Source organism: Festucalex cinctus, chromosome 9 (assembly GCF_051991245.1).
Source record: "Festucalex cinctus isolate MCC-2025b chromosome 9, RoL_Fcin_1.0, whole genome shotgun sequence".
Lineage (NCBI taxonomy): Eukaryota > Metazoa > Chordata > Actinopteri > Syngnathiformes > Syngnathidae > Festucalex > Festucalex cinctus.
In genome coordinates, this window is record NC_135419.1 from 1,938,968 (window position 1) to 1,964,417 (window position 25,450).

Consider the following 25,450-nt stretch of genomic DNA (forward strand, 5'->3'; position numbering starts at 1 on the left):
GGCGGAGGGAGGGGGCGTTCCTTTCAGTTGGGAACAGAAGTTGAACAGCGCGAGCCGAGCCAGAACACTGGAAAGGCGGACAGAGGGAGGGCAGAGGCAGCGGCCCTCTTCTGGAGGGAGGGGGGGGCTTATTATAACAAATATATACGCACATGTGTGACCCGCTTGGCCGTACTATAGGTCATATGTGGATAACAGTTAATTAAAAAAAAAAAAAAAAAAAAAAACATACAACAGCGGCTTGCCATTTAAAATGCCTATTTTAGTTTTCCTGTTAGACACGTCCGCCTCTATGAATCAGCGCACTTATTTGGGTACGACGTATCTGGACATTGCTAAAGGCGCGGTTGAGGTCTTTATGAAGGTAACGAATGCTTTTACCCCGACTTTTTTTTTTCCCAGCAAGTGTGCACCGTTGGCGAGCGTCGGCTTCCTTGGGCGAAATCGGTCGAAATTAATATATGTTGTTTTGGTTTTCCTTTTTTTGACAGCTGCGTGCCCGAGACCCGGCTAGTAGAGGCGACAGGTACATGCTAGTTACATTCGATGATCCACCATACGGAGTGAAGGTAATTAGCAACTGATACAATTGTTACATTTGCCAGTCCAACTTGTTTTTCTGTTCGTGGGATTTTATTATCCGTCTGGTGTGTTGCCAGCATTCGGTGGCCTTCCGGTAGCAAAAGAGCGGCAAATTATTTGTTCGCGCTATCCGCAGAAGCAGAGCAGCGCTGCCTCCTTACATCCAGCGGACATTTTGCTTTTGTGTAGAGAAAACTCTCGGGCGTTGAGATGGAGGCGTAGAAATTTATTATCGACTGTGACGTCACTTTCCCCCTCACAGTTCACCGTCCTCGTTTGCCAACGAAGCCGTCACTCATCATTAACCCCGCCCCTTGGCCTATTGGCGTATTACCATTGGTCAAACATGAGCTGAAAGTTGATAAAACCTCCTTCACTGGACGTGAGTGCGATGAAACAATATATGATGATTATTTTTCATACCGATACTGCAAGCACTGTTTCAGCACACAATCACACCCACCCCTCCCTCACTCTCAGCACTCTCATGCATCCTTGCGTGTGATGGATATTCCTAGGGACTCATCATTGTTGACATATGGCATTCAAATGAATACCCAACCGTCTTCCTAATCTTCTGCCATTTACACTTGTTGTGTCCCAATAGTTAAAAAAAAAAAAAAAGTAATAAAAGCTTCCCTCCTCCAAAATACACACCCACACCATGGACAAATATTGATGCAACCTGTGATCCACTACAATTATTCCAGAGCCCCCCTCATCATGTCATCTGTTTGCGATATTTTATAACCTGGCACCTGACACTTCGGATTTTCATACCAGATGAATTTACATCCTATCTGTGAGTAGCACCAGCTCAAAGAGGTTGACAACAAAAAGATTAAAACATGTTGAAAGAGCATTCTCATCCAACTCTACTCATATTAAAACCGGGACAACGGCAAATGGAACATTTTGTTTGTTAATTCATCACAAACCTTGATCATAATATCTTGGAACTGCAACCTAATTGATTACTCTGTATAGTACGACTATATATACTGCATCCATTATAGCGCAATGATTGTGTTGATATCTAGGTTGAATGTGAAAGCAAGAATAAATAAATAAAATCAGCCATTTAAGCTGAAACTTCTTGCTTGAGCATATTTGTAGCTACTCAATTGTGTTGGCTTGTATAGTTTTATTTTATGACTTTCAGTATGAAATTAATAAGTTATATTATTATTATTATTATTATTTGTTTTTGTGCCTCTTAAAAGTGAAGTGAAGCTTTTCAATCCATCCTCAGATCAAAGCATTTTGCATTACATTCAGGAATATTCCATTTTCAAACGAATTCTTAATAACTCATATTTTTCTACTTAATCTTGTTAGCCTTATTACTGTGGATAGGAAAGCAACATCTGTGCTAAAAAATACAATTTTGCGAATGAATATGTTTATTGCATGGTTATGCAGATATTCATTTATTTTCTCAATCCCTAAACTTGAGCATTCTGTTGTATTGGCTTAACAGTCCAAGTCATATGCACACTGTTGAGGTCCCAGCATTTTTTTTTTTTTTTTAAACAGTGCTCTGATGCTGAATGTCAGTCTAGTCATAGATAATTGTTTCATGGTGAGCATCTTTGTAGTTATTTTGAAAGAGGAACAATTTTCACAGGAACATGTTGTGATGTTTATATGGCATATGCTCATTTGGCATCTCTCTTTTTTTTTTTTTTTTGCCACCATGTATCATATTGATATTATTACCGGTATATAGGCTATCCCTTTTGCTTAGATAAGTGTGTTTTTAATGATCAAGTAAACAAGCATTCATCATGCTTGGAAATGGAAATTTCTTCTGACCTTTGCATTACCTTTTCACAGTCATGTCATCAAAGTGTAGTTCACTTCTTACAGTCCCTTTATCCCCTACCCGCTCTTTGTGTTTGTTTTTCTTCCAATCATATCGCCTTATGTTGTGTGTGTCTGATTTGTGCACGGAGGTTTGTGATGGAAGGACACGATTTTTCTGCCTGGGACTACTCCAATTGTGCCGTTACGCAGGCAATAAATTGTTGATGGAGAAGGAGAGGGAGGCTGGTGGGTGGGAAGAAAATAAAAATATTCTGTAGTCTGAATTATTGAGTGCAAGCTGGGCCTTATATGTCTACCAGCCTACACGAGGGTGTATCCGCTTTACTGGAGGCTATGCCTGGCTCGGTAGCTCAGCGTTGTGGCTGCAGTGACCTAATATTATACATGCAACCACAATGGGATTCCACCTACATCATGCTTTTCTACTCTTGCGCTATTTTCGCCTAATTATGTTCTAAGTCAGCAACCTTTACTGTCAAAAGATCAATTTGTGGCCAAATAAATAACGGAAAATCTGTCTGGAGCAACAAAACATTTGAAGATTGTGATGAATGTGATGAAAGTGTTCATCTAATGTTCTGAGGGCCCAAGAGCGAATTCGAGCTGCATCCAATACATACCTATCCTCTTCCGTTTTTGGGGGGATTTTTTGTTGTTGTAATTTTTCAGACTTTGTTTATCATGTATTTTGGACTTTTTTGGCAATTTTATGGACATATGGTAATTTTCTGCCTCTCTTCTTCGTTTTTGGACATTATTTGGCTATTTTTTTGTTACTTTTTTCTACCTTTTTTGCTATCAAATTTCTGACATTTTTGACAATTTTGTGGCTATTTTATGGCGGTAATTTTCAGGATTTCTTCTTTTGTTTTTGGACATTTTATAAGTGCTTTTGAAAATATTTTCCTTTTTGCCTTTTTTTTTTTAAATATTTTTTTTCTGATTTAGCAATTAGTGGACATTTTATGGCTATTATTTGAACATTTTCTTTTATGCCTTTTTAGAAATCAATTTTCTGACTTATTTGTTTGCAATTTCAAAGACATGATAATTTTCTGACATTCTACTTTTGTTTTTTGTTTTTGGACGTTTAATGGTTACTTTTTTATGTTTTCTTTACTGCCTTTTAAAAAATTCAATTCTGTGACATTTTTGGCAATTTCATTGATTTTTTTTTATGGTAATTTATGCTTTTCCTCTTCCTCTTTTCTGTAATTTTTTAAAACTTTTTCATCTGCCTTTCGTCTCTTTTTTTCCGACAACTTAAATATGTGACTCATGTTATTTTTTGAACATTTAATTATGCATTAAAAAAAATATCCAAACCATTAATTCATGTCAGGAATATTTGATCATAAAAATGAATACGTAAAGAAACATTCATTTCTACTAATTGTTTTAGCGATCCACGGGAAACCACAGGGAGGGACGAAAGAGCCACATGTCGCAACAGAGCCGCAGGTTGCAGACGCCCTGTTTTAAGCAAACATATCGACAGTGGCACTTCGAGCTCTCTTCTGCCCCTCCCTTTTCAACATGAGAAGTGGTAATCTTGCAGGTCATCCTTAGATTAAGCATGAAGCTGCAGCAACTGAAGTACTTGACCTCTCTGGAGAAAAAGTCCAAGAACAGCTCGTGCACACCCACATCCTCTCCTTCACACAGAACAGGCAGCAGCCGAGGTGTATTTTTGGACCCTTTTGTAGGAAATTAGACTCTTCGGTGTGGATATGTCTACGTGTATTATTACCAGTTTGAAGATTTTGTCTCATGTAATGTTTTTGTCACATCTTGATAAATGTGAAGTGTTTGGATCTCAGTTAACGTGTGGAGAATGCATTAGCCATTTTCCTTTCTGATTAAACCATGTCTCTCTGGGTTAAAATTCATTGGATACCGATTCTGTTCTGCTGCGTTCACCCTCTCGCCATTTGCGTTTCAGGCCGGTTGGAAGGAGAACCATGCCACCTTCATGTGCGAGCTGAAGAACCTGCAAGCGTCTGGGCTGACGACGTTGGGCCACGCTCTCCGCACGGCCTTTGACCTGCTTAATCTCAACCGGCTCGTCTCAGGCATCGACAATTATGGACAGGTGACGTTGTCGTCCTCTTCTGCAGTGTTATTTTGTTGCTTCCAGGGATAATCGAAAGATGCGCGCAGTCGTATTCGTCACCTAGGGAGAGTGCTACTCACTTATGGTTCTCCCACTTGGATTAAATCCACTGTAAAAGATTTCAGTTCACCTCCTTGCCAACTTTCCTTCTCACCGCCTGTAGCAATGATTTTTTCTTCAGTTTTCTATTCCTTATCTTTAAACTCATAACGTGGATTTTAGCTTTCCAGATGCCTTGTATGCTTTGTGGGCTGTGTGTGTTGTGGTAAGGTCTTCCACATGACTCATTGAGGTGTAGAATTTAGTTCAAGTGCAAGAAGCATCCTGTAATTCATTGGGTGTATGCCATTACTTGGGGAAATACCCTAATTATAAGAGGTTATATTTTGTAGCTGTTGTTTTGGATGTCATTATGTGCTGTGTTCTTTTTTTTTCTGTCCAGTCCAGTGATTCTACAATTTCAATTTTTAAAAAGTTTACACTCAATGCTATATTGATTGAATTGAGCAGAAAATTCTCACATCCACATCAACTTTGCCTGCTTGAGTGAAGGATTTGATGAGCGTAAAAAGCTTGTCGTTGGGCTTTATTCAAAGAAGACGTCTCATTCTAATCCACTCCATCTGGCTTCATATTCTTCACTCCTCTCTCACGTCTCTTCCTCTGACAAGGGCCCGGGTGGATTACTATGCTGAAGTGGTGACCCCAGTTCAGGAGTGTGAAAATCTCCTTAAGCATTCTGTCTGCGTTGCAGGAAGACAAGGCCGACCTCTACAGGGCAGTCGTGGTGGCCTCTGTCTCGTGTGCGTAACACGGAGCCACTCAAGCTGTTTTAAGAGGAATTCTGTAACCAAGCAACAACAACAATCTTTCATAGCCAGCGTTTGTTGTCGACGTGATGCTCATATATTTGTAAATATTGTTTGATTGGTCTGCCTCACAGCTACATGGCTCCATTTGAGGTCTGTGGGGTTTTTTCCCTCTGTGGAGTAAGGCTGTTACTATCAAATCTTTTTAGATTTGATTATCATATTGACTACAAGTATTCCAGTTGAAAAATGTTCCCTACAAAATCCGATAGACCAGTGAGCAATGCACCTTTAAATAAGTTTGCAAAAGCTGACGTAGCCGAAAGCGCATCTTGGGTGAGCCGACGACCTGCTCAAACCAAGGACATGAGTGCGCTGGCCTATTTATTGAAACCTGAGTTCGACTATATCCAAACTACGCATGACCTTTTCAGTGTATTAGCACCCTCTATTGGTGGAAAGTTGACACTGCAGTCAATGAGGTCTCATCAGGGGTTGCCACAGTGATGATATATTTGGCACAGTATTTTACACCGGATGCCTCTTCTGATGCAACCCTCACCGACCCATTTTTTATTCGTATTTTTCGACCGGTAGCGGCGAGGAATTGGGGTTGAGCATAAAGGGTGTTGTCGAGGGACCAAATAGGACATTACCGATACCAAACGCAACTCATGCAAGAAAGCCAAACTTGGCTTAGCTTGCTGTTTAAACAGACACTTCTGTTAACAACATGTCACAAAGCAGAAACTGAGCGTGAGTGTAAGTGATGTGATTATTGTGGAAAAATTTGCACAATAAATAAAGTTTGTCTGATTGTGTGTTTGACTGGTGATCGTGTGCAGTGTGCCTCTTAATTGTCATGTGGGATAGGCTCTATTTCCCTGATGTGACACAACAAGATTAGCAAATCGAAAATGGGCGGACAGTTGAGCACTTTGTGTAAATTTGTAGTTGACTGTCGGCTGTTTCCTTTCTCAGGGCCGAAACCCTTTCTTCCTCGAGCCTTCTGTAATCATCACCATCACCGATGGCAACAAACTCACACACAGCTCCGGGGTCCCAGAGGAGGTAAACTCAAACAGCATTGACGTGTCGCCGCGCTCCGCACCACTGACGCCGGCGGGTGGCGTGAGAAGTGCAAACGCAAATCCATTTGATTTGGCCCACGTGCAGCTGCACCTGCCTCTGAACTCGCCTCTGGCCGGCAGCGAGCTGACCAAAGAGCCCTTCCGTTGGGACCAGAGGTTGTTCGCGCTGGTGCTTCGGCTCCCTGGAGCGGCGACTGCGGACAACGAGCAGCTTGGCAGCGTCCCCACTGATGAGTCCGCCATCACCCAAATGTGTGAAGTCACAGGAGGTTGACATGCTCGCTTACTCTTTTTGTTGTTTCCAAAGTGATTTTTTTTTGTTTATAGTATTTATTTTCCCATTATTGTCTTTGTCTCAGGGCGATCGTACTGTGTGCGAACACAAAGGATGCTGAATCAGTGTCTAGAGTCTCTTGTCCAAAAAGTTCAAAGTGGCGTTGTCATAAATTTTGAGAAAAGTGGGCCGGATCCGCCTCTTATAGGGGAAGGTGAGTGACTAGTTGATCATACTGAGTTGAAGCTGTTTCTGTCTTGAATTCCTTTACGGTTTATTGTAAAAGAAATAACTGACAAAATTCCATCTAAAACATCCATAACCAACCAATTACCAGTGACCAAACAATGTCCTCTTCTATTTTGTAGACAACTCGGTGGAGTCAAGCCGCTCTGTGTCGTCCTTCAGTCCGCAGCTGTGGCACAGTTGCCACAAACTCATCTACGTGCGCCCCAATCCAAAAACAGGAGTGCCAGTTGGGCACTGGCCCATTCCCGAGTCCTTCTGGCCGGACCAGAACTCTCCTACGCTGGTGAGCAAAAAAAAACAAAACACTTTGCTGTTCTCTTTTATTCCTTGTGTTGGAATTTTGCTGATCTTCGCATCTGTCAAGAACGAACTTGGTGCGTCGAATCAGATGCGCAACTCTGGTGTCTCACTGTGAGCTGTTTAATTTTTAATATTCTTGTTCTACCCGCCGTGAAGTCTGAGGAGTTTCTTCTCTACAAGAGGAGAGAAAAAAAAAAAAAACTACTGTAGATTCAAATCTTTAGAACAACCTTGTTGGAGATACTAAACCCCACCAGCTTCCTCTACGTGTTTTCTTTTCTTTTTCTGCAAATCAGGCAGTTTGGGTACTGACTTGACTCCCGTCACTCAACTGAACTCTATATAGAGCACTTGAAAACAACCACTGCCGTTTTCCTCAAATGGAAGCCAGGGGCAAGCAGGTACAATGAAAACAGCAGAGGCCTCAGAATTGAACCTTGTGGAACACCATACATTCCGTTATATATGTGAATTCACATTGCACATATTCGTCCGACCACTTTCTTCTTTTTTTTTTACAATATTGTGCAGCATTTGTCCAATTCTTGGATTTTTTTAAATTAATAATATTATCATAGATGAATCATATTAAAAAGTCACTTAGGGAGCTGAAATTTCACCCAGATTGTCCAAACATGTTGAAGTTCAAAATGGCACCATGAATCATTTCTAAATTATTATTGTCATTATTAAATGTGGGAGACAGATTTTATAGATACAGGTAGTATTTGTCTAGTGTTTGACTCCATTGACACCCATTCTAAATCATGTTTTTGTTTTTTTGATGCACTGTACACCTGTGTTATAGTGAATTTCCCATGATTACCCAATTTATCCATATAGTGGGGCCCAAACTAAATGTGGAAAGTACAAAATGTGAGTGGGGGGGCTTAAAAGCCATGATCCATCAGGCGGCGGCAATTTTTTTTTTTTAGTTTTGCTTGAGCAGTCGTATGTCTTTGCCAAGTGTGTGTGTGTGGGTGACGTGTGTCTGCGGGACAATTCTGACAAAAAAATGTGTCTTTATGTATATCATAGTTAGTTTTGCTCATTGCACACTTTTGCTTTTATTGTCCATTGAGGGCAAAAAAAAAAAAAAAAAAAGAGAGAGAGGAGCCAACTCTTGACTAAAATACCACGAGAGGGGTAATAAAGCACAAAGGATAAAGAAATCACATCACGTACCATTGTTGTGTGCAGGTGTACCTATTGTTGTGGCCTGTGAATGTGTATTGGTATTGCACCTGCCCTTAACCACATTTTTTTTTTTTACTAAAAATTAATTTCCTGCCCCCAGCCTCCTCGCACAGCCCATCCTGTGGTGCGTTTCTCCTGCGTGGACTGTGAGCCAATGGTGATAGACAAGCTTCCGTTTGACAAATACGAACTGGAGCCCTCGCCTCTTACCCAATACATTCTGGAAAGGAAGTCTCCGCACATGTGCTGGCAGGTACCGATATTCACAGTCACCACACGCAGAAAGAATCACGTTGTTATCAAAGCATCTCACGTGTCTTGTGATTCGCTGCGAAAATATCTGCCGACGCAGTCGGACTTGACTTGATGCGAGAGAATGAGACATTCATTCCTTCACTGTCTTTCGTTCAGGTGTTTGTGAGCAGCAGCGGGAAGCAAAGCGACCTGGGTCAGCCTTTTGGTTACCTTAAAGCCAGCACCACTCTCACTTGTGTCAACCTCTTTGTCATGCCTTATAACTACCCAGTGCTCCTTCCACTCCTTGGTGAGACATACTGTTCATGTTTACAATGATAAACAAACCGTTAGTGGGGGTGACTGATTTTAATCATGTATGGAATTTCCTCATGCAGCTATCATTTGCGGTCAAAATTGTCATAAACATTGTTGTAGTGGAGAGAGACGTTATTAACTCATTCACTCCCAGCCATTTTCACTGAAGCAACCAAACCCCCTTTGCTCCCGGCTGTTTTACTGGATTTTGGCTGATTTTTCAAGGCACACAGAATATTGTGTTCTTTTGCTATAATAATAATAATAATTTTAAAAAAAACATGGAACCTAGCAAAAGAAAGATTAGAGTCTCCTCTTTCATCAGGAAAAAAAAAGTATATTTCTGTTTCCGTTTTACAGAAATTAGCATTAAAATGTCACTAAGTTTCATCATTATTCATGCATCTGTTTAGAATTGTGGGGAAACAGCTTGTTTTCAACATGGCCCTGGTTGAGCTCTTATACTCTGCTGCCACCTGCTGGCCGTTTTTGTAATTACTACCATTGCTTCACCCGTTCTCTGCAGTTGAGAGGCTACTTCAAAGCCTTTTCTGCATGCTCTAGCATAAGAAAATAAAAATAAACCATAAAAAAACGTATAAATACGTCTTTGGGACACTTAAAATTTTAAAATAGAACGTATTCATACGTTTTTGGGAGCAAATGAGTTAATGTTCGATAAGCACATCATTCTGAACTCAAAAGTCAGTCGAGCTGCTCATCACTCTTTATTGTCTCGTTTCAGACGACTTGTTCAAAGTGCACAAACTCAAACCAAACCTCAAGTGGCGACAAGCCTTGGAGATGTACCTAAAGACAATGCCTCCATACTACCTCTTAGTAAGCCAACGTCATCCCTCTTTGCAGCTCTTCCGTGATGACCTTCTTGCAAATAACTGACATCTTGCATTCTCTCTGGCGTCTTTTAACAGCCTTTGAAAAAAGCCCTGAGGATGATGGGAGCACCAAATTTAATGGGAGACGGCATGGACTGTGGTCTGAGTTACAGTGTCATCTCTTATCTGAAGAAGCTCAGCCAGCAGGTAAACAAGGATCCCTTTTTAGTCTCATATCTCGGTTGTGTGAAAGCTGCAGAAGGCTGGAGTGCACTGAACAGGTCTCGGGTGGCACCTTGAAGGTCCAACAGAATCTGAAGCTCGTCTGAATTTCAATTCTCTTTTTTTTTCCTCTGTAGAAATAATAAGAGGCAAAGTACTACAAGTAACTCCTCAACATAGGTCAGCATAGTTCGTTGGCACCAAGATGGCACCAAAATATTTTTGTATTAGACGTGGCTTTGGCCTGAGTTTTTTTTTTTTTTTTTTTTTATCACATAACAGTGGATAGGATCAAAAATAGGTCAGAATGCAACTCTGCGAATATGCAGGGAACACCGGCTGTGTAATTTCACACTTTGTGGCACTCCAAAGGCGCAACTATTTGTGTAAAAGCAATTAAAAAGTCAATTTTCTATAACGATGAAAAGTGACTGATGTGGATTGAAATTTGGAGTGGGTGATTACCTTTTTGGTAGGTCACCTCACACACAGATTTCATGCTTTACCAGTTTTTAATTAGAAACGGTCAAACAAGTGTCAAAACGAGTTCCTCTGTTAACAGCAGGAAGCTATTTGCTTACATTTGAAGTGGCAAACATGATAATCAATGTCAATGTTGTCAAGTCCGAGAATGCCAACGACGCAAGTATAAAATCTCGACACACCCTTGGTCAAAGCCCACGTTTTTGTAACAACAACAAAAAAAATCACACATTGCACATATTTTTCAACCCTCGAGGCTTTCTGCGTTAGCGGATTCATAGTACAACTTACTGTAGATCCAGTGAGTTCACAATAACGAGTGAATGAGCACATTTGGTTTCTGAACAAACTTTTTTCTGTCCTTCACGAAGGCAAAGATCGAGTCTGAGCGCTTAATCGTGTCTGTGGGGAAGAAGGCGCCCCAGGAAACTGGCATACGGGCGAAGAACCACTCCAGCTCGTTGTCTCTGGCCCACCGGCGGGATTTTAAGCAGCTACTGCGTGGAATCACTGGCGAGGGTCCACTTCGCATGGTGGACGTCAACTTGAAGGAGTTTTCCGGATTCCAAATCGCCCTGCTCAACAAGGTCGGTGGAGGACAACATGTACTGTACATTTAGGAAATTGTTGTTTAACTCATTTGCTCCCAATAACGTGTAAATACGTTTTTTTTTAATGTTTCAGGTGTCCCAAAGACGTATTTATACGTTTTTTTGTTTCAATTCTTTATGATCAGAATCAAACGCAGACAATGTATGCATTTTTTCCCCTCATTAGACATATTCGATTAAATGTCCCAATTAACTCATTTACTCCCAATAACGTATAAATACGTTTTTGTTTAATGTTCTAAGTGTCCCAAAGACGTATTTATACGTTTTTTTTGTTTTGTTTTGTTTTATGCTAGAGCATACAGAAGGCTTTGATGCAGCCTCTCAACTGCAAAGAACGGTTGCAGAAATGGTAGTTATTACACAAACGGCCAGCAGGTGGCAGCAGAGCAAAGGAGATCAACCAGGGCCATCTTGAAAAAAAGCTTACAATTATTTACAATTTGAAATAGATTTGTGAAAACTGATGAAACTTAGCTCTCTTCTAATGCTAATTGCTGCAAAATGGAAACAGACAAAAACATACTTTTTTTTTCCTGATGAAAGAAGAGACGTTAATCTTTCTTTTGATAGGTTCCATGCTTTTATAGCAATAGAACACAATATTCTGTGGGCCTTGCAAAATCAGTCCAAATCCAGTAAAACAGCCGGGAGCGAACGGGATTGCGAAATGTGAAAATGGCGGCAAGTGAATGCGTTAACATGTGGAATAATGCAAGGTATCGTTTTCTCAGGATGTAAAGCCTCAAGCTTATCGAAATGCGTACGACATTCCAAGACGGAACCTTCTGGATCAGCTCACGCGAATGCGCTCTAATTTACTGCGGACTTCACAAAAACTAATCAGAGGGCAGGATGAAGGTTAGGTTATATCAATTTTCAAGCGTTTTTCATAATATGAAATGGGTTGAAATGTACTGTGCTTGTTAGATTACCTGCACAGTATCCCGGTGGCTCAGATGGGAAACTACCAGGAGTACCTGAAGATGATGCCGTCGTCTCCGCTGAGAGAAATCGACCCCGATCAACCCAAGCGATTGCACACCTTCGGGAATCCTTTCAAGCAGGATAAGAAGGTAGGAACAAAACGTAGGAGATGATTCATTTGGGACCAATTGAAATGTAACATTACGTAATCCCAATCTGGCCACAATTGGTTTGACAGTTTCATTTTGTTTCCTTGGACCCAGATCGAATTTTAGCTGTTCAAGATGATGCTCGGGCAGTTGACGTATTCGAGTGCTTGTCACGTGTCTTTCCCAGGGGATGATGATCGACGAGGCCGACGAGTTTGTTTTGGGCCCTCAAAACAAGAAAAGGGCCAATTCCGGTGACTCAAACGCGGGTGCCACTCTGAAGAGGAGGCGCAGCATGTCACCGTTGCTACGGCGACCCCAGACTCCAGCCGGCAGCACCAACCACATTCTGATTGGGAAGAGTCCAGCCGGGGTTCAAGGGCAACAGAATCTCTTGAAAGTCGTATCGCAGCACAAGGGTACGACCACATTGTTGACGGCGTGACGAAAATGAGCTGAATGTGAAGGCGGAGAGGAGAAAATGAAACGCGTTGTTGTTCAATTATCCTCTTCAGGGCCGGATGGCAATGTCGTGGAGAGCAACGGTGATGTCATCCTTGGACCCGAGTCGGTGGACAATTGGCCCAGTGAGGCGGACCCTTTGACAGGATGCCAACCTTCGCTCAGCTTGGAGGGAAAAGACACGCCAGAAGCGGGAGATGCGGGGGAGGTCGTCAACATGACCAAGGAGGAAGTCGTGGTTGAAGACGGGCAAGAGGAGCCGTCGCCGGAGGAGCGATACAACTGCGAGCGGCTGAGCCCACACGGCCAGTTGGAGGGCGCGGAGACGGAGCCAGCAGTGCTGGAGACCATATTCATACCGCCACTAGATGGCAGCCAAGCAGAACTGCGGACACGGGTCATCAAGGAGGTCCGCAAACCTGGCAGAAGTGAGTAAGGACAAGGACATCGGTTATTATGGTATAGATGGGTGTCAAAATTAGTGCAGGTCAAAATTCAGCAGTAACAAATTTTATATAAATGCAAATATTTGTGGAGACTGGTGTCAAATTGGATTTTACAATTTTTAAAATGGGCAGAATTTCGCAAGTTACTTCATCTTAAAGATTAGATGGCTCTTATCAAACCCAAAGACATATTTATACTTTTTTTTTTTTTTTTTTTTTTTTAATGGAAATTTGATGCGGCTTCTGACATCAAGAGGTGGCTTAAAGCAATGGTAGTTATTACAACAAAACAAAAAATGGCCAGCAGGTGGCAGCAGAGTATAAGAGATCAGCCAGGGCCATGTTGCAACAAGCTCTTTTTGCCAGTGTTTTCAACAAAAATGTGAATAATGATGAAAATAGCTTTATTGTAATGTTAATTGCTGCAAAACAGAAACAGATACAAATGTAGTTTTTTTTTCCCTAACCTTTTGGTGGGATCCATGTATTCATAGCAATAGAACATAATATTTTGTGGGCCTTGCAAAATCAGTCAAAATCCAGTAAAACAGCCGCGAGCTAAGGACTTAGATTTAAACTTAAACTTAGACTTAGACTTGACTTTATTGATCCCTTTGGAATGGCTCCTCTGGAAAATTTACATGTCCAGCAGCAATGAGAACAGATAATAAAATTAAAAATAATTCAATCAATCAATAAATAAAGTTATTATACTAGAGATTGAATTAATAATAATAGTAATAAAAATAAAATAAAAAATACAAATTCAATAAATAAGGTTATTACACCAGAGATTGAATTAATAATAATAATAATGATAATAATAATAAATTCAATCAATCAATAAATAACGTTATTACACCGGAGATTGAATTAAATAAATGAAAGTACATAGTTTGAAATAGTTTTTAAAGGTAATCTAGTTTCAGTTAGTTTTTCTTTTTTTTCCCCCCATTCAGTTTGAATTTTATTTTTATTTATTTTGTTCGTTTTCATTAACTAAAAATAACCTTGGTTAAAAATGTGCCTATTGTCCTGTATTCAACTTCAACAACAATATACTGTAACTTACTATTAAATCACAGCGTTCATGATCCACTTTTGGGCTTTTGTGACAACGTAAGGTGGCACATTTTCCGATATGTCTCTGTGATCAACACGATGACTTGAGCTATTATTTGTTTCTTGTCTTTGCTGCTGTCAACAGACTTTGAGGCAATACTGGGACTACTGCAGCAGGTCAAAGGGCCGCTAAATGTCCAGCGCTACTTTCTCCAGCACGCCATCAAAGAGGCCACCAGGTAAGAAAGCAAGCAAAAAAAATGCAGCCATTTATATCCATCCCGGGGCGGCCATTTTGCCACTTGCAGTCGACTGAAAATGACATTTCGTTAGGTGCTTTATTATTTCTTCAATCTTAAAGTATCCTGCTTTTATAATCTTAGGTTTATTTATGTTTCTGTCATTTTAGTCCATGCATTTTTCTTTTTATTTAAATGACATCTTTAATGTTTTCTTTCCAATGTTTTGATGTCAACCGTCATTTTTTTCATACAACTTTATTGAGCAACTGTAAACGGACAATTTCCAGCCAATCCTGTCAGGCGACGTCCTCTGAAGATCACATCTGGCACCGACAATCTCAATCTGTTTTCTGAGTTTGGTCATGTGACACTGGCAAGCTGAGCCGTGATTGGTCGTTTACCTCAGCCCTGAACAGCCGCGATGTCATTTTCAGTCCAGTGGATATTAGCCGCCGTCGGAGATGGATCAAAAACGAGTCGATTCATTTTCAAACTCGGGTTAAATGGGAGTCAGCACTAATAAAGTTCAGATGTTCCGGTAGGCTTTTTCCTGACATTTGACTTTCCCCATCTGCCCTTCTTTGAACAATCTCGTCCAGGTTCAAGAAGCGGATGCTGATCCAGCAGTTAGAGTTAACCCTCGTCAGGCTGGATGAAAAACATGGGACACCATCACAGCTTCCCGCTGATCCTGGCAGTTAAGGAAGAGCAAGTGAGCGATGGACAACACAAGAAAAAAAAAAGAGGAGCGCAGGACAAAAGCGCGTCTATGAGAACGCTCCACGTGCTGTTACGTCACATCCTGTTGGAGGCCGAGGGGAGGCTTATCGAAAAACGACACATTCGTTGGGGGATAAGTGGAGCGACTTTATGAATATAATCCTCTGCATACTGACAGATGACATCCACAATCATCCAGAAGACAAAACACTCCGCCATGCAGACAATAAGCCGTCGAACATCCCGACATGGCAGCACAGATCTCTCTCTCTCTTCAGCTGGTCTGAAAAAAAAACAAACAAAAAAAAACGTGTTTCTCGAGACGAACCACAATTTTGGAAACAATAACGCGTGACCTACTGCCACAACTGCTCTCCTTCCATCTGTTACTGATGTGTGTCGCACAAGTCATTTTATGTTCTGAAAGCAATATTACTGCTGAGGTTCCCATTGTTGCCCTCTTGGATTTCAATTGTCTTCATATCTTCGTAAAGGTCCATGCAAATGAATTAACTTTGCACAATTGGAAGTTTTTATAAACTGTAAAAGATTTCCCACTCAGCAACAGCATCCAAAATTGCTACTGTGCAAACTTTGGCCACAGTGACTCAACGCATGTCTGCGTAATATGCTGCTGCACGGCTGATTTGAAGTCACTGAAGGTTTTTCATGAGATTTGGGTCAGGCAAGCCGCGAGCGAGGTGGCCTCTTCGAAATAGTCATCCGACAAGTTTCAGTTGACATAAAGAAGTTGGTGTTATTTTCATCTGTGGGATTATTTGGCTGCCAAGAAATGCATTCAGTTTTTTTATTGGTTTTATTGGTCACTTTTGGTCAACAATTACAATTGCAAACATTGTATCACTTTGCTTTTTCCATTCCACATTGTGATGTTTAGTAACGTCAGACATTTTCTCTGATTTGTACAAGATTAGGTCATTTGCAATTATTTCTATTTTTAGCTTCTTCTCAAATTAGATGCTCAAAAGTTCACAGTTGGGTTAATAACCATCTTGACATGACTACAAAAATTCAAAAACACATTTAAAAAAAAACTAATTTTAAGGAATATGGGAATATTTTTGTCCGACCGGTAATTTGAGAGCTGTATTGATATGCTGCAATAATGTTTTTAAAGCTCGGAAATAATGGACAAATGTCCTAATATGGTCATGTATCAACGTGTCTCGATGAAATGATTGAGGTCACCCTCCTTTATAGCAAGAGAATGTTTTCTTACTCGTGTGCAGCTGTCCGTGTCCATTGAAAACACATTTTACAATGTCACCCTTTGGGAAATGAATCTGCTTTTTTTTTTTTTTACCATAACAAGTGACCTGGAAATGGCATCTCCCATTGAAGTATGCCAAGTCATGAGCGCTCACTTCTTCCCCCCGCTACGGTTTCTCGATCCACTCACTGGCAGCGTGACAGTTTCATTTGAAGGAATTTGTGCATCTGTGTGGCCTGGACTTGACTTTTAACATCTGCTGCGTCGAGGACGGAACAACCCCTTGCTTTGTTTTCATGACTAATGTTCACTACTGTTTCATGTTCATAAGGCAGACTGGTTATTTTTGTGAATTTGTTCATTTCAGAGGAAGACAAATATTTTGAAAGTCAATTTTTTTAAACTTAAGAGTTTTATTGAATTTTTGTACAAAACAAATAAATCACCACTAAAATGGTTGCTGATGAATGTGTGAGAAAAAAAACGTTTTTGAAAGCTTCCTCCCACAAAGGCTCACGACAAGTGCCCAAACTTTTGCAGGCACAATATAAAATCCTCCATTCGTTCAAATTGTGTCGTTGCACTTACTGAGCGGTCTCTGCTGACGTCTAGTGGACAACACGAGAAACAGTACCGGGAGGCGGATTTTGCTCACCAGTAATCCACGCGGCACGCCCCAGAAATAATTGACATATTAAATTTTTTTAAATAAAATATTCTTGAATCAAATTAGGATTTTTTTTTAAATGTATAATTAAATATATATTTTCTAAATGTCAGAGTCGAAATTTGTAAGTTAGAGTTAGATGAAAAAGTTTGAAAAAATACCTAAAAATATCCTAAAAAGAAGTTGAAATATATTCAAAAGTTAACCACAAAATGTCCAAAAACAAAAGGGAGAAATTGACCATATGTCGTCAAAAATGCAAAAAATATTTAAAAAAAAAAAGGGTAAAACGTTTAAAAAGTAACTATAAAATGTCCAAAACAATAGAAGAAATCCCCCAAATTACCATAAAATGCCAGAAAATTAATAGCAAAGAAGTCAAAACAGCCTTAAAATGTCTATAAAAGGAAGGAGAGGCAGAAAATTACGTGTGCATAAAATTGCCAAAAATGTCGGAAATTTGACAGAAAGGCAGGTAAGTCTACTAATGTATGAAAAACGAGAAACAAACAAACAATATATTGTATTTTCGGTTACAGTGCAGCTCTAACTTGCTCTTGGGACCTCATTACACTAGATTATTAACACTAACACAGTTTCATTCATCACAATGTTCGAAGGTTTTATTTAGCCTAAAATGGCTCTTTTGACAATAAAGCTTGCTGAGCCAAGCTAGACAGTTAATGGATGTGATGACTAGAAAATAAAGGAGAAAAGGAAACGTTTAAAGACGAAATTATCGTGAGAACATTGAGCAGGCGAAGGAACATTGAGAAAGGGGAAATTTAACATTTAACTGAATACAATGTTTTTTGTGAAATGTATAGATTACAGCCAGAGGCGCTGGCGCGACAACAGGAACAAAAGATGGAGGTGGGCGAAATGAAAGATGCTTAAGTTTAGCAGTCATCGGGTTGGACAGGATTACAAATGAACTCATGAGAGGGACAGCCAAGGCCAACATGTATCGGAGACAAAGAGAGAGTGGAGGAGACGGTTTTGGACACATCCAGTTGGAGAGACACTGATTACGTTGGCTGAAGGATGATGATGAAGATGATGAAGCTGCCAGGCAAGTGAATTAGAGGAAGACCGAAAAGAAGCTTGATAGATGCAGAGAAAGAAGTCTTTTTTTTTTCTTCCTAATTTGAAACGTCATACGTCAAAATGTGCACCACATGAAATTCAAACATCAAGAGTAAAATCTGGTTGCTTTTATTAAATTATATATGAACAACATATCAATGAAAACAGATGTTGGCATCATTCTATTCCAAGTCAAGACGAGCACGAGAGCGATGAGTCAGTATTTCCTCTCTTCCGAATGTCCTGTCACATCAATCTAACAGGAAAATTCTGCTTCAGGGAGCTTAACTTTATATATTAAAAAAAGACAAACTAAATCTTGCTTTGACATATTAAGAATGACAAATGGATGAAATGAAACTTTTGTTTTTGTTTTTATTTATACCCTTCATACAGAGAATATTCAGTGCAAAGGAGAGAAATATCCCAAGTGGTGTCGGAAGGGACATCATGGCGAGATGCTTCTGTATGTAAGAAATCCAAAGTATTTCCTTACTGTATATACAAATAAAGTGAAGGGTTGGCACACTGGTGGACATGACTATATTTAGTGAACAAGAGGTGCATGTTTGTACAGCAGGACTGATAGATTATGTACATGATGCAAAATGTTTTTTTTAAAAATCGGGGATGGTGAGTTGTGACTCCGCCCCCTTCTGTCTAACGACGACAACAAGAAAACAAAACAAAACAAAACAAAACAATCCTATCTGACATGAGTGATTTCAACAGGCAATCTCAGTGCAAATGTTCCAGCTTGCGGAGCCGCAACGGGTTGGGGAGCGCTTGCTGCGAGGACGGCTCCTCCTCGGCCGGGCGGAACAGCACTCGTCCTCGGTGGTTGAAAAGGTAAAAAGACGGATGGTTCCTCAGCGTGTCGAACGTTCTGCGGAAAAGGAGCAAGCGAGCGTTTTTGGTGTTTTAGTCGCGTGAACATTTTGCCAGTCGAACTCACTCTTGACTCATTCGCTCGCCGCCATTTTCACATTTCGCAATCCCGTTCGCTCCCGACTGTTTTACTGGATTTTGACTGATTTTGCAAGGCCCACAGAATATTGGGTTCTAGTGCTATAAAAGCATGGAACCTATCAAAAGAAAGATTAAAGTCTCTTCTTTCATCAGGAAAAAAAAAAAAAAAGTATGTTTCTATCTGTTTCCGTTTTGCAGCAATTATCATTAGAAGAGAGCTAAGTTTCATCAGTTTCCACAAATCTATTTAAAATTGTAATTGAGCTTTTTTCAACATGGCCCTGGTTGATCTCTTATACTCAGCCGCCACCTGCTGTCCGTTTGTGTAATAACTACCATTTCTGCAACCGTTCTTTGCAGTTGAGAGGCTGCATCAAAGAATTCTGTATGCTCTAGCATAAAAAAAAAAAAAAAAAAAAAACGTATTAATACATCTTTGGGACACTTAAAACATTAAAAAAAAGAAAAACGTATTTACACGTTATTGGGAGCAAATTAAAGATAACGTTTAGGCAAAACTGCGCCTCACTCAAAAAGTGTGCGTCAAAAAGGAGCAGTTGTTTGAATGATCATCATCATCATCATTTATGACATTCCACATTCCACCGGGGAATATTCTGAAGAAAAAATAATGTGAAGTTGGATTTTTATGCTGATTTCAAGTAAGTAAGAAAATTGGCATCCGACAGCTCAAAAGCTTTGACATGAGAGGCAAACCAGTGTTGGAATTTCAAATTCACATCAGGGATGGGCAATTATGATAAAATAAAAATCAATGTTATGATTGAATGATATTGAAGTTGCCAAAACAACTATTGATTGTGGGAATGCTGAAGCATTCCCACATATGTTATTGTGGTTAAACATGTTAGATACTCGTCTCATGAGACAAAAAAAAAAAAAAAAACACCACTGCATGTTGTACAAAGCAACATAGCAGCATTTCAACTTTACATGACAAATAAAGCAGATTTGTTCAATGTAACCACTTTTTTTTTTTTTTCAAATATTGTAGTTTTTTTGTCATATAGTTTGGGTTAGGCCGGTAATATCAATATATCAATAACAGCATATCTTCGATGGCAAAATCACATGAAAACTTCGTGAAAAGACACAGAAGGTGGTAAAGCGATGCAAGGTGGAAGATGTCCAATCACATCCATCAATTTGTGTATGGCACAAAAAAAAAAAAAAAAAATGTACGAAGATGGTCAGCATTTGTACTAACTTTGTGAGACTGTGAAGATACTTTATGGGACGCTAGCTTGCGTATCGAAGTGTCCAATGGAAGTCCGATTGTTTATGTGGATGCAACTTACTTGTTCTTGAGCTCTGAAGAGGCGTCCATGTCTTTAAACTCCCCAGCAATATGGACAATACCGTAGCAAGTCATGACGAACGACAGCAGCGTTTGGAGCACAATCTGCAACACGAGCAAAAAAAAAAACAACATTCGCTAATACGCAACGAGACGCTTCGACGTGCGAGTAATGAAGGAGACTCACGTCGATTGGCAGAGTTTCGTTTTCCTTCTCTGTAAGTCGCATGTAAAATCGATCTGATGGCGGAAAAAAACAACAATTTGAAATCAAGTCAACTGGACATCGAAGCACATTTTGAATACAACTGCAAACCCAAGTGTCGTTCGAAAGACTGTGACGTTTACGTCACAAATTAGGTGAAGTGCACAGTAAAAGATGTAAGGACGTCCGTCCATCCCTGCGCGAGCTGAGTTAGCATCTTGCAAGCTAGCAGTAGCAAGGCCTCGCGAGCCCGCTAAAATGCATTTCTGCCAACCCAACCGGTCTCCCGAGAGAAAAGTGAGCCGACACGCGTGCATCCACTCCACCGCAAATAAACTCACGCTGTGCCGCTGAGAACGCTGCGTGTGCTAAGGCAAAAAGTCCAACGCCGACGACACCTTTCCAAAACGACGAAGACATTTTCACCGTGTGAACTCTTGCTGTAAAGTCAAACGGTGTCGTAAAACGTCGCAATGCCAAATGTGAAAATTTGTCGCGAAAATTAAAACAATAACAAAATAATAATTTAAAAAAACACACACAAAGAGAAACAAATATTACATTGGAATGTATTGCAAATCAAAGTAAAAACAAAACAAACAAAATAAATGTTTTGAAACAGTTCTTAAATTGACAAGTATACTTGTCAATTATAACTTTTCAGAGTGGGGATAGATGGGAAGAATCTGATTATGCGCCACTGTAAATGTCAAACTTGGAAACAACTTTAATGATGCCTAACCACCGGTAGATGACATCATTGCCCCATTTTATGCGAAATAAACACAGTTCAGAGTCCATGGGGGGAAATGGCTGTATTTTGGCAAACCTACATTTTTCTACTGTCAATTATAAAAGAACGGGATCGACGGAGCAAAATGTATTCTATTATATTCTGTCATTTGGTAGATTCAGCTTATATGTAATTATTGAACATAATATCGCGTGGCTATTGAAAAATTTGAAATTTTCTAAAATGGCTGGTAGTGAAAGAGTTAAAGAGAAAATGCAAAGGTACTGAACTTAAAAGTTACACTGAAGTGTACTTAGGAAGTGAAGGCTTATTTAGGTGAATTTCTGTACCACCAATGATTTAAAACGACGAAATCTAACGACAGAAATCGATTACTCTTTGCATAATCTCATGTTCTTTACTTGAGTCGGTAGATGGCGGTAACGCACTTAATAACTCGTTGCCAACCTTCAATAACTACCAACGAAGAAGAAGGATATCCGGCACCAGCCGCTACCCTTTCCGGTACTCAGGTCCACATTCTGATAGCCGAGCTGTCATTCTTTGAGACATTAACTGAACGAACTGGTAAATTGTAGTCATATAAGCAAAGACCAACATGGCAGAGGCCATTCAAAAGAAACTAAACACTGAGCTTGAAAAGTATACGCAGATGCAAAAAGGTACGTGCTTTTAGTGTTGCAAGCTATGAGGGCTAATTGCTAGCTTCCCAGAAAGATAGTCGCTGCTGTCTGGATTCTGTACATTGTTGTTTACGGTTACGGAAGTGCTTAATGACTTAATTGCCCCTTTCTATGCTGCTTAGATGTTAGCAAGAGCATGTCAGCCCGACAGAAGCTGGAGACGCAGCTAGCAGAGAACAATATCGTCAAAGAGGTCATCTGAAAACTGCACATAACTCCACCGTTGCAATGCACAAGATGGGTTATAAATCAGCACAATCATATGGTTGATTTTTTTTTTTTTTCTGTTTCTAGGAGCTAGATATATTAGACAGTGCAAATACGGTGTACAAATTGATTGGCCCTGTTTTGGTAAAACAAGACTTGGACGAGGCCAAAGCGACTGTAACAAAAAGGCTGGAATACATCAATGGAGAAATGTGAGTGACTCCTTTTAACACTATTTGTATGTCCCACCATTTTGTGCTTTCATTGTTTTGCTGCTTCCATCCATCCATTTTCTGTGGCGGTTATTATCGATAGGGTCACGGGGTGAGCTGGTGCCTATCCCAGCTTGACTGGTGGACGAGAGGTATAATTCAATAAAAAATAAATATAATACATGGAAATGCTTGGTACGAATGAGAGGACATTTTTGAAAGGCAGTTTGCAACAGCGGAGTCCAAACCAAGATACACGTAGGACCGCCCCTTCATTCGAATAACATTTCATGACACATTTCATGGTGGCAGCATGAAATAAATATGAGAGCAGAGTGTTTTTGTTGATTAACATTTAAATGTATCTTTGTATTTATTTCCACTTTTATTTTTATTTTTGTTCTTTTTTTGTGCCTTTTTTTGTATTTGTATTTATTTATGTGTATATTTTTGTCATTTTTATTTCCATTTATATTTATTTTTTGCCTTTAATTATTGAATTATATTTTTAGATCTATTTTTCTTTTCAGTTTAACCTTTAAAGAGCACTTTAAAAACAACCAAAGCATCATGCAAAGTGCTGCACATAATGCAACAATCACACATATAAAAGGAAAGACCGTTCAAGCATGAAAACAATAAGACAGAAGAGAGAGCACATTCTTCCCCCTTGGCGCACTCGCGCTCCGAGTTGTGAATCTCTGAAGGCAGCCGTTGCATTGAACAAACACTGTGGGGAAAAATATCGAACAGGGATCAAATGAAAGGCGAGGAGAGACAGACATAACGAGGCAAACAATCAGTATCAAATTGTCTGGTCAAAAAAGAAAAAAAAAATTGTTCCAGGCTCAAATCAGTTCAACATATGTCATTGACGCCAACATTCCACCAGATGGCGCCAAACAATACTGTTATTGTTTTGACCTGGCACACAAAATACAAAATGAATTTATCACCCAGCATTTTTTTTTTAAATTTATCAAAATTTAGCTCCTGCCAGAAAGAGCCAAGAATGCAATCACCACATACCCACCATGTTGCTTTTACAGTATATTAAAATACAATATGCTGCTCACATAAGATGCCATTAATACAGTGAGAGACGCATTCAACCTTGAAAAATACGCTGCAAATGTTTCTTTTTGTAAAGTTTTATTTCTCCGTTTCTGTTGCAGTCAGCGGTATGACACGCTCCTGAAGGACTTGGAGAAGAAGTCTGACCAGCACCGACAGCTTTTGTCCAGTTTACAGCAGGAGTTTCAGAAAGCGCAAGGCCTCGGTGTTGGGAAAGTTTGAAGAATTTCAATTCATCAATACACGCGCTCACATTGACAGCTCAGAAAATGGAATTCACTCGAACCAGATTGTCATTGACTCTGTTTGTAACTAATAATAAACTTGTTCTTTTTCCATGAAATTGTTTCAAATCATTTGTATCAACTGTCCATGATGGCTTTTCTTTAGCCCAAGGTTAATTCATGCAAACCCAAAACCATGTATTTATTTATTTATTTATTTATTTTTAATGCTAAAGCGTACAGAAGACTTTGATGCAGCTTCTGACCTGAAGAGGTCGCTGAAAGCAAGGGTAGTTATTACAAAAAACGGCAAGCAGGTGGCAGTAGAGTATAAGAGATCAACCAGAGCCATGCTGGATCAAGCTCTTTTTTTTCCCCCCCCAGTGTTTTCAACAGGTTTATGAATAATTATGAAACATAGCTATATTCTAATACTAATTGCTGCAAAACAAACATACAAATTTACTTTTTTTTTTTCCTGATGAAAGAAGAGACTCCAATCTTTTCTTACACAATATTCTGCGGGCCTTGCAAAATCAGTCAAAATCCAGTGAAACAGCTCGGAGCGAAGCTTCCGTCAAAAATGGCTGGGAGTGAATGAGTTAATTCATCTTGAAATCAAATTAATCACACACAAAACAAATATTACTCAATTGCAGGTAAATAAATAAAAAATACAAGTCAAAAACAAAAAGTATTAAAATTGTTTTGTGGAACGTCCATGATTTGACTCTTCCTATCCCAGTAATATTTTGTTTTATATACACAGCTGCTACAGTTGTATATGACGCGGAAGCATTCCCGTCAAACACTTGCGAGTGGTTTGGTGTGATGTTGACACTTTGAACGATACTGGTGCGCATGCGCGAGCCTGCATCTTCTCCGACGCGTGTTTGTGACTGTGAGCGATCCCACGCTGCCATTTGACACCCGAAGGGTGGCAGTGCTCTTAATATGCGTATAGTTGATAACTTTACCTCAATATTACCCTTTATGGCTCAAGTTATTTGATGACGCGTAATAGTAGAGTTATCAGCTCTAGTGCGTACTAGTGGCTAAAAGCTATCGTGCGTCTGTGGTGCCAAAAGTGTTTAAACTGCGTCAAATAACCTCAAACGCACACAATAATTTCTCCTCTTTTAAGTACTCTTGTTAAACGGGTGCCCTCAAACTGAGCCAACTAATCCTTTTGCCTTTTTACGCAGACAATAAATGATGTTTAATCTGCTTTTCTTTTTTTTTGGGAAGCAGATGCCCCTCAATGAAAAGTTAATCTCATTCCTTTCCATTGATGTTCCTTTCCTATGGGAGGTTTAATCCGTAAGTGAAAGAGAATCATTTGGCCATGCGATCAACCCAGCGGGACTTTATAACACCTCCATTCACAGACGGCAGGCTGCGAGGAAATTGTGCTTTTCAAGTTACTTCTCGACGTGAACGCATCACTCTGTTTCGAGAATTTTCCTCACTCATGAAAGTCTAACTTAAACTTTGGTTGACGTTTCATTTGTGCATGGTTACTGCCTTACTCTTCAATTTCATTGAAAGTAATACCAATGTGTATTATTTATGCTAATTGTAATGTATGTGGAATTTATATTTACTATAGTACACGCAGCGAAATATTTATGTTTTCACAATATCATGTCATAAAGAACGAAAATGG

At 39.8% G+C, this 25,450-nt stretch overlaps 3 protein-coding genes across 4 annotated transcripts; 2 read left to right on the forward strand and 1 right to left on the reverse strand.

Moving 5' to 3' along the window:
• Positions 1 to 47: 47 nt before the first annotated feature.
• Positions 48 to 16,853, forward strand: ints6l (integrator complex subunit 6 like). 2 transcript variants are annotated; one of them, XM_077531488.1, is made up of 18 exons: positions 48 to 364; positions 492 to 569; positions 4,352 to 4,501; positions 6,313 to 6,402; positions 6,508 to 6,691; positions 6,782 to 6,910; positions 7,065 to 7,228; positions 8,543 to 8,695; positions 8,854 to 8,986; positions 9,740 to 9,834; positions 9,927 to 10,037; positions 10,907 to 11,122; positions 11,881 to 12,007; positions 12,077 to 12,222; positions 12,410 to 12,641; positions 12,738 to 13,112; positions 14,338 to 14,431; positions 15,034 to 16,853. In XM_077531488.1, exons 1-18 carry the CDS (start codon positions 254 to 256, stop codon positions 15,134 to 15,136), a joined length of 2,691 nt encoding a protein of 896 aa, XP_077387614.1. In that variant the 5' UTR covers positions 48 to 253; the 3' UTR covers positions 15,137 to 16,853. The 2 variants fall into 2 exon arrangements, with proteins under 2 accessions (XP_077387614.1, XP_077387613.1); XM_077531487.1 differs by having other exon boundaries at positions 6,313 to 6,691.
• Positions 16,854 to 18,251: 1,398 nt separating this feature from the next.
• On the reverse strand, positions 18,252 to 21,096 carry mmgt1 (membrane magnesium transporter 1). Its single transcript, XM_077531958.1, has 4 exons — positions 20,972 to 21,096; positions 20,613 to 20,665; positions 20,427 to 20,530; positions 18,252 to 19,024 (listed from the first exon to the last, which is right to left on the reverse strand). Exons 1-4 carry the CDS (start codon positions 21,048 to 21,050, stop codon positions 18,877 to 18,879), a joined length of 384 nt encoding a protein of 127 aa, XP_077388084.1. The 5' UTR covers positions 21,051 to 21,096; the 3' UTR covers positions 18,252 to 18,876.
• Positions 21,097 to 21,833: 737 nt separating this feature from the next.
• pfdn6 (prefoldin subunit 6) lies at positions 21,834 to 23,903 on the forward strand. The gene is made up of 4 exons (XM_077532053.1): positions 21,834 to 22,046; positions 22,190 to 22,260; positions 22,362 to 22,486; positions 23,662 to 23,903. The coding sequence occupies exons 1-4, from the start codon at positions 21,983 to 21,985 to the stop codon at positions 23,780 to 23,782; spliced, it is 381 nt and encodes a 126-aa protein (XP_077388179.1). The 5' UTR covers positions 21,834 to 21,982; the 3' UTR covers positions 23,783 to 23,903.
• Positions 23,904 to 25,450: the final 1,547 nt, after the last annotated feature.

Coding starts and splice junctions, on each gene's coding strand:
- ints6l (XM_077531487.1), top strand. CDS start 254: ATGCCTATTTTAGTTTTCCTGTTAGACACGTCCGCCTCTATGAATCAG. Junction 6,692..6,781: donor AATGTGTGAAGTCACAGGAG/GTTGACATGCTC, acceptor TCTTTGTCTCAG/GGCGATCGTACTGTGTGCGA. Junction 13,113..14,337: donor GGTCCGCAAACCTGGCAGAA/GTGAGTAAGGAC, acceptor TGCTGTCAACAG/ACTTTGAGGCAATACTGGGA.
- mmgt1 (XM_077531958.1), bottom strand. CDS start 21,050: ATGTCTTCGTCGTTTTGGAAAGGTGTCGTCGGCGTTGGACTTTTTGCC. Junction 20,531..20,612: donor ACGAAACTCTGCCAATCGAC/GTGAGTCTCCTT, acceptor CTCGTGTTGCAG/ATTGTGCTCCAAACGCTGCT. Junction 19,025..20,426: donor TCTTCAGAGCTCAAGAACAA/GTAAGTTGCATC, acceptor CCTTTTCCGCAG/AACGTTCGACACGCTGAGGA.
- pfdn6 (XM_077532053.1), top strand. CDS start 21,983: ATGGCAGAGGCCATTCAAAAGAAACTAAACACTGAGCTTGAAAAGTAT. Junction 22,047..22,189: donor GTATACGCAGATGCAAAAAG/GTACGTGCTTTT, acceptor TATGCTGCTTAG/ATGTTAGCAAGAGCATGTCA. Junction 22,261..22,361: donor AGAACAATATCGTCAAAGAG/GTCATCTGAAAA, acceptor TTCTGTTTCTAG/GAGCTAGATATATTAGACAG.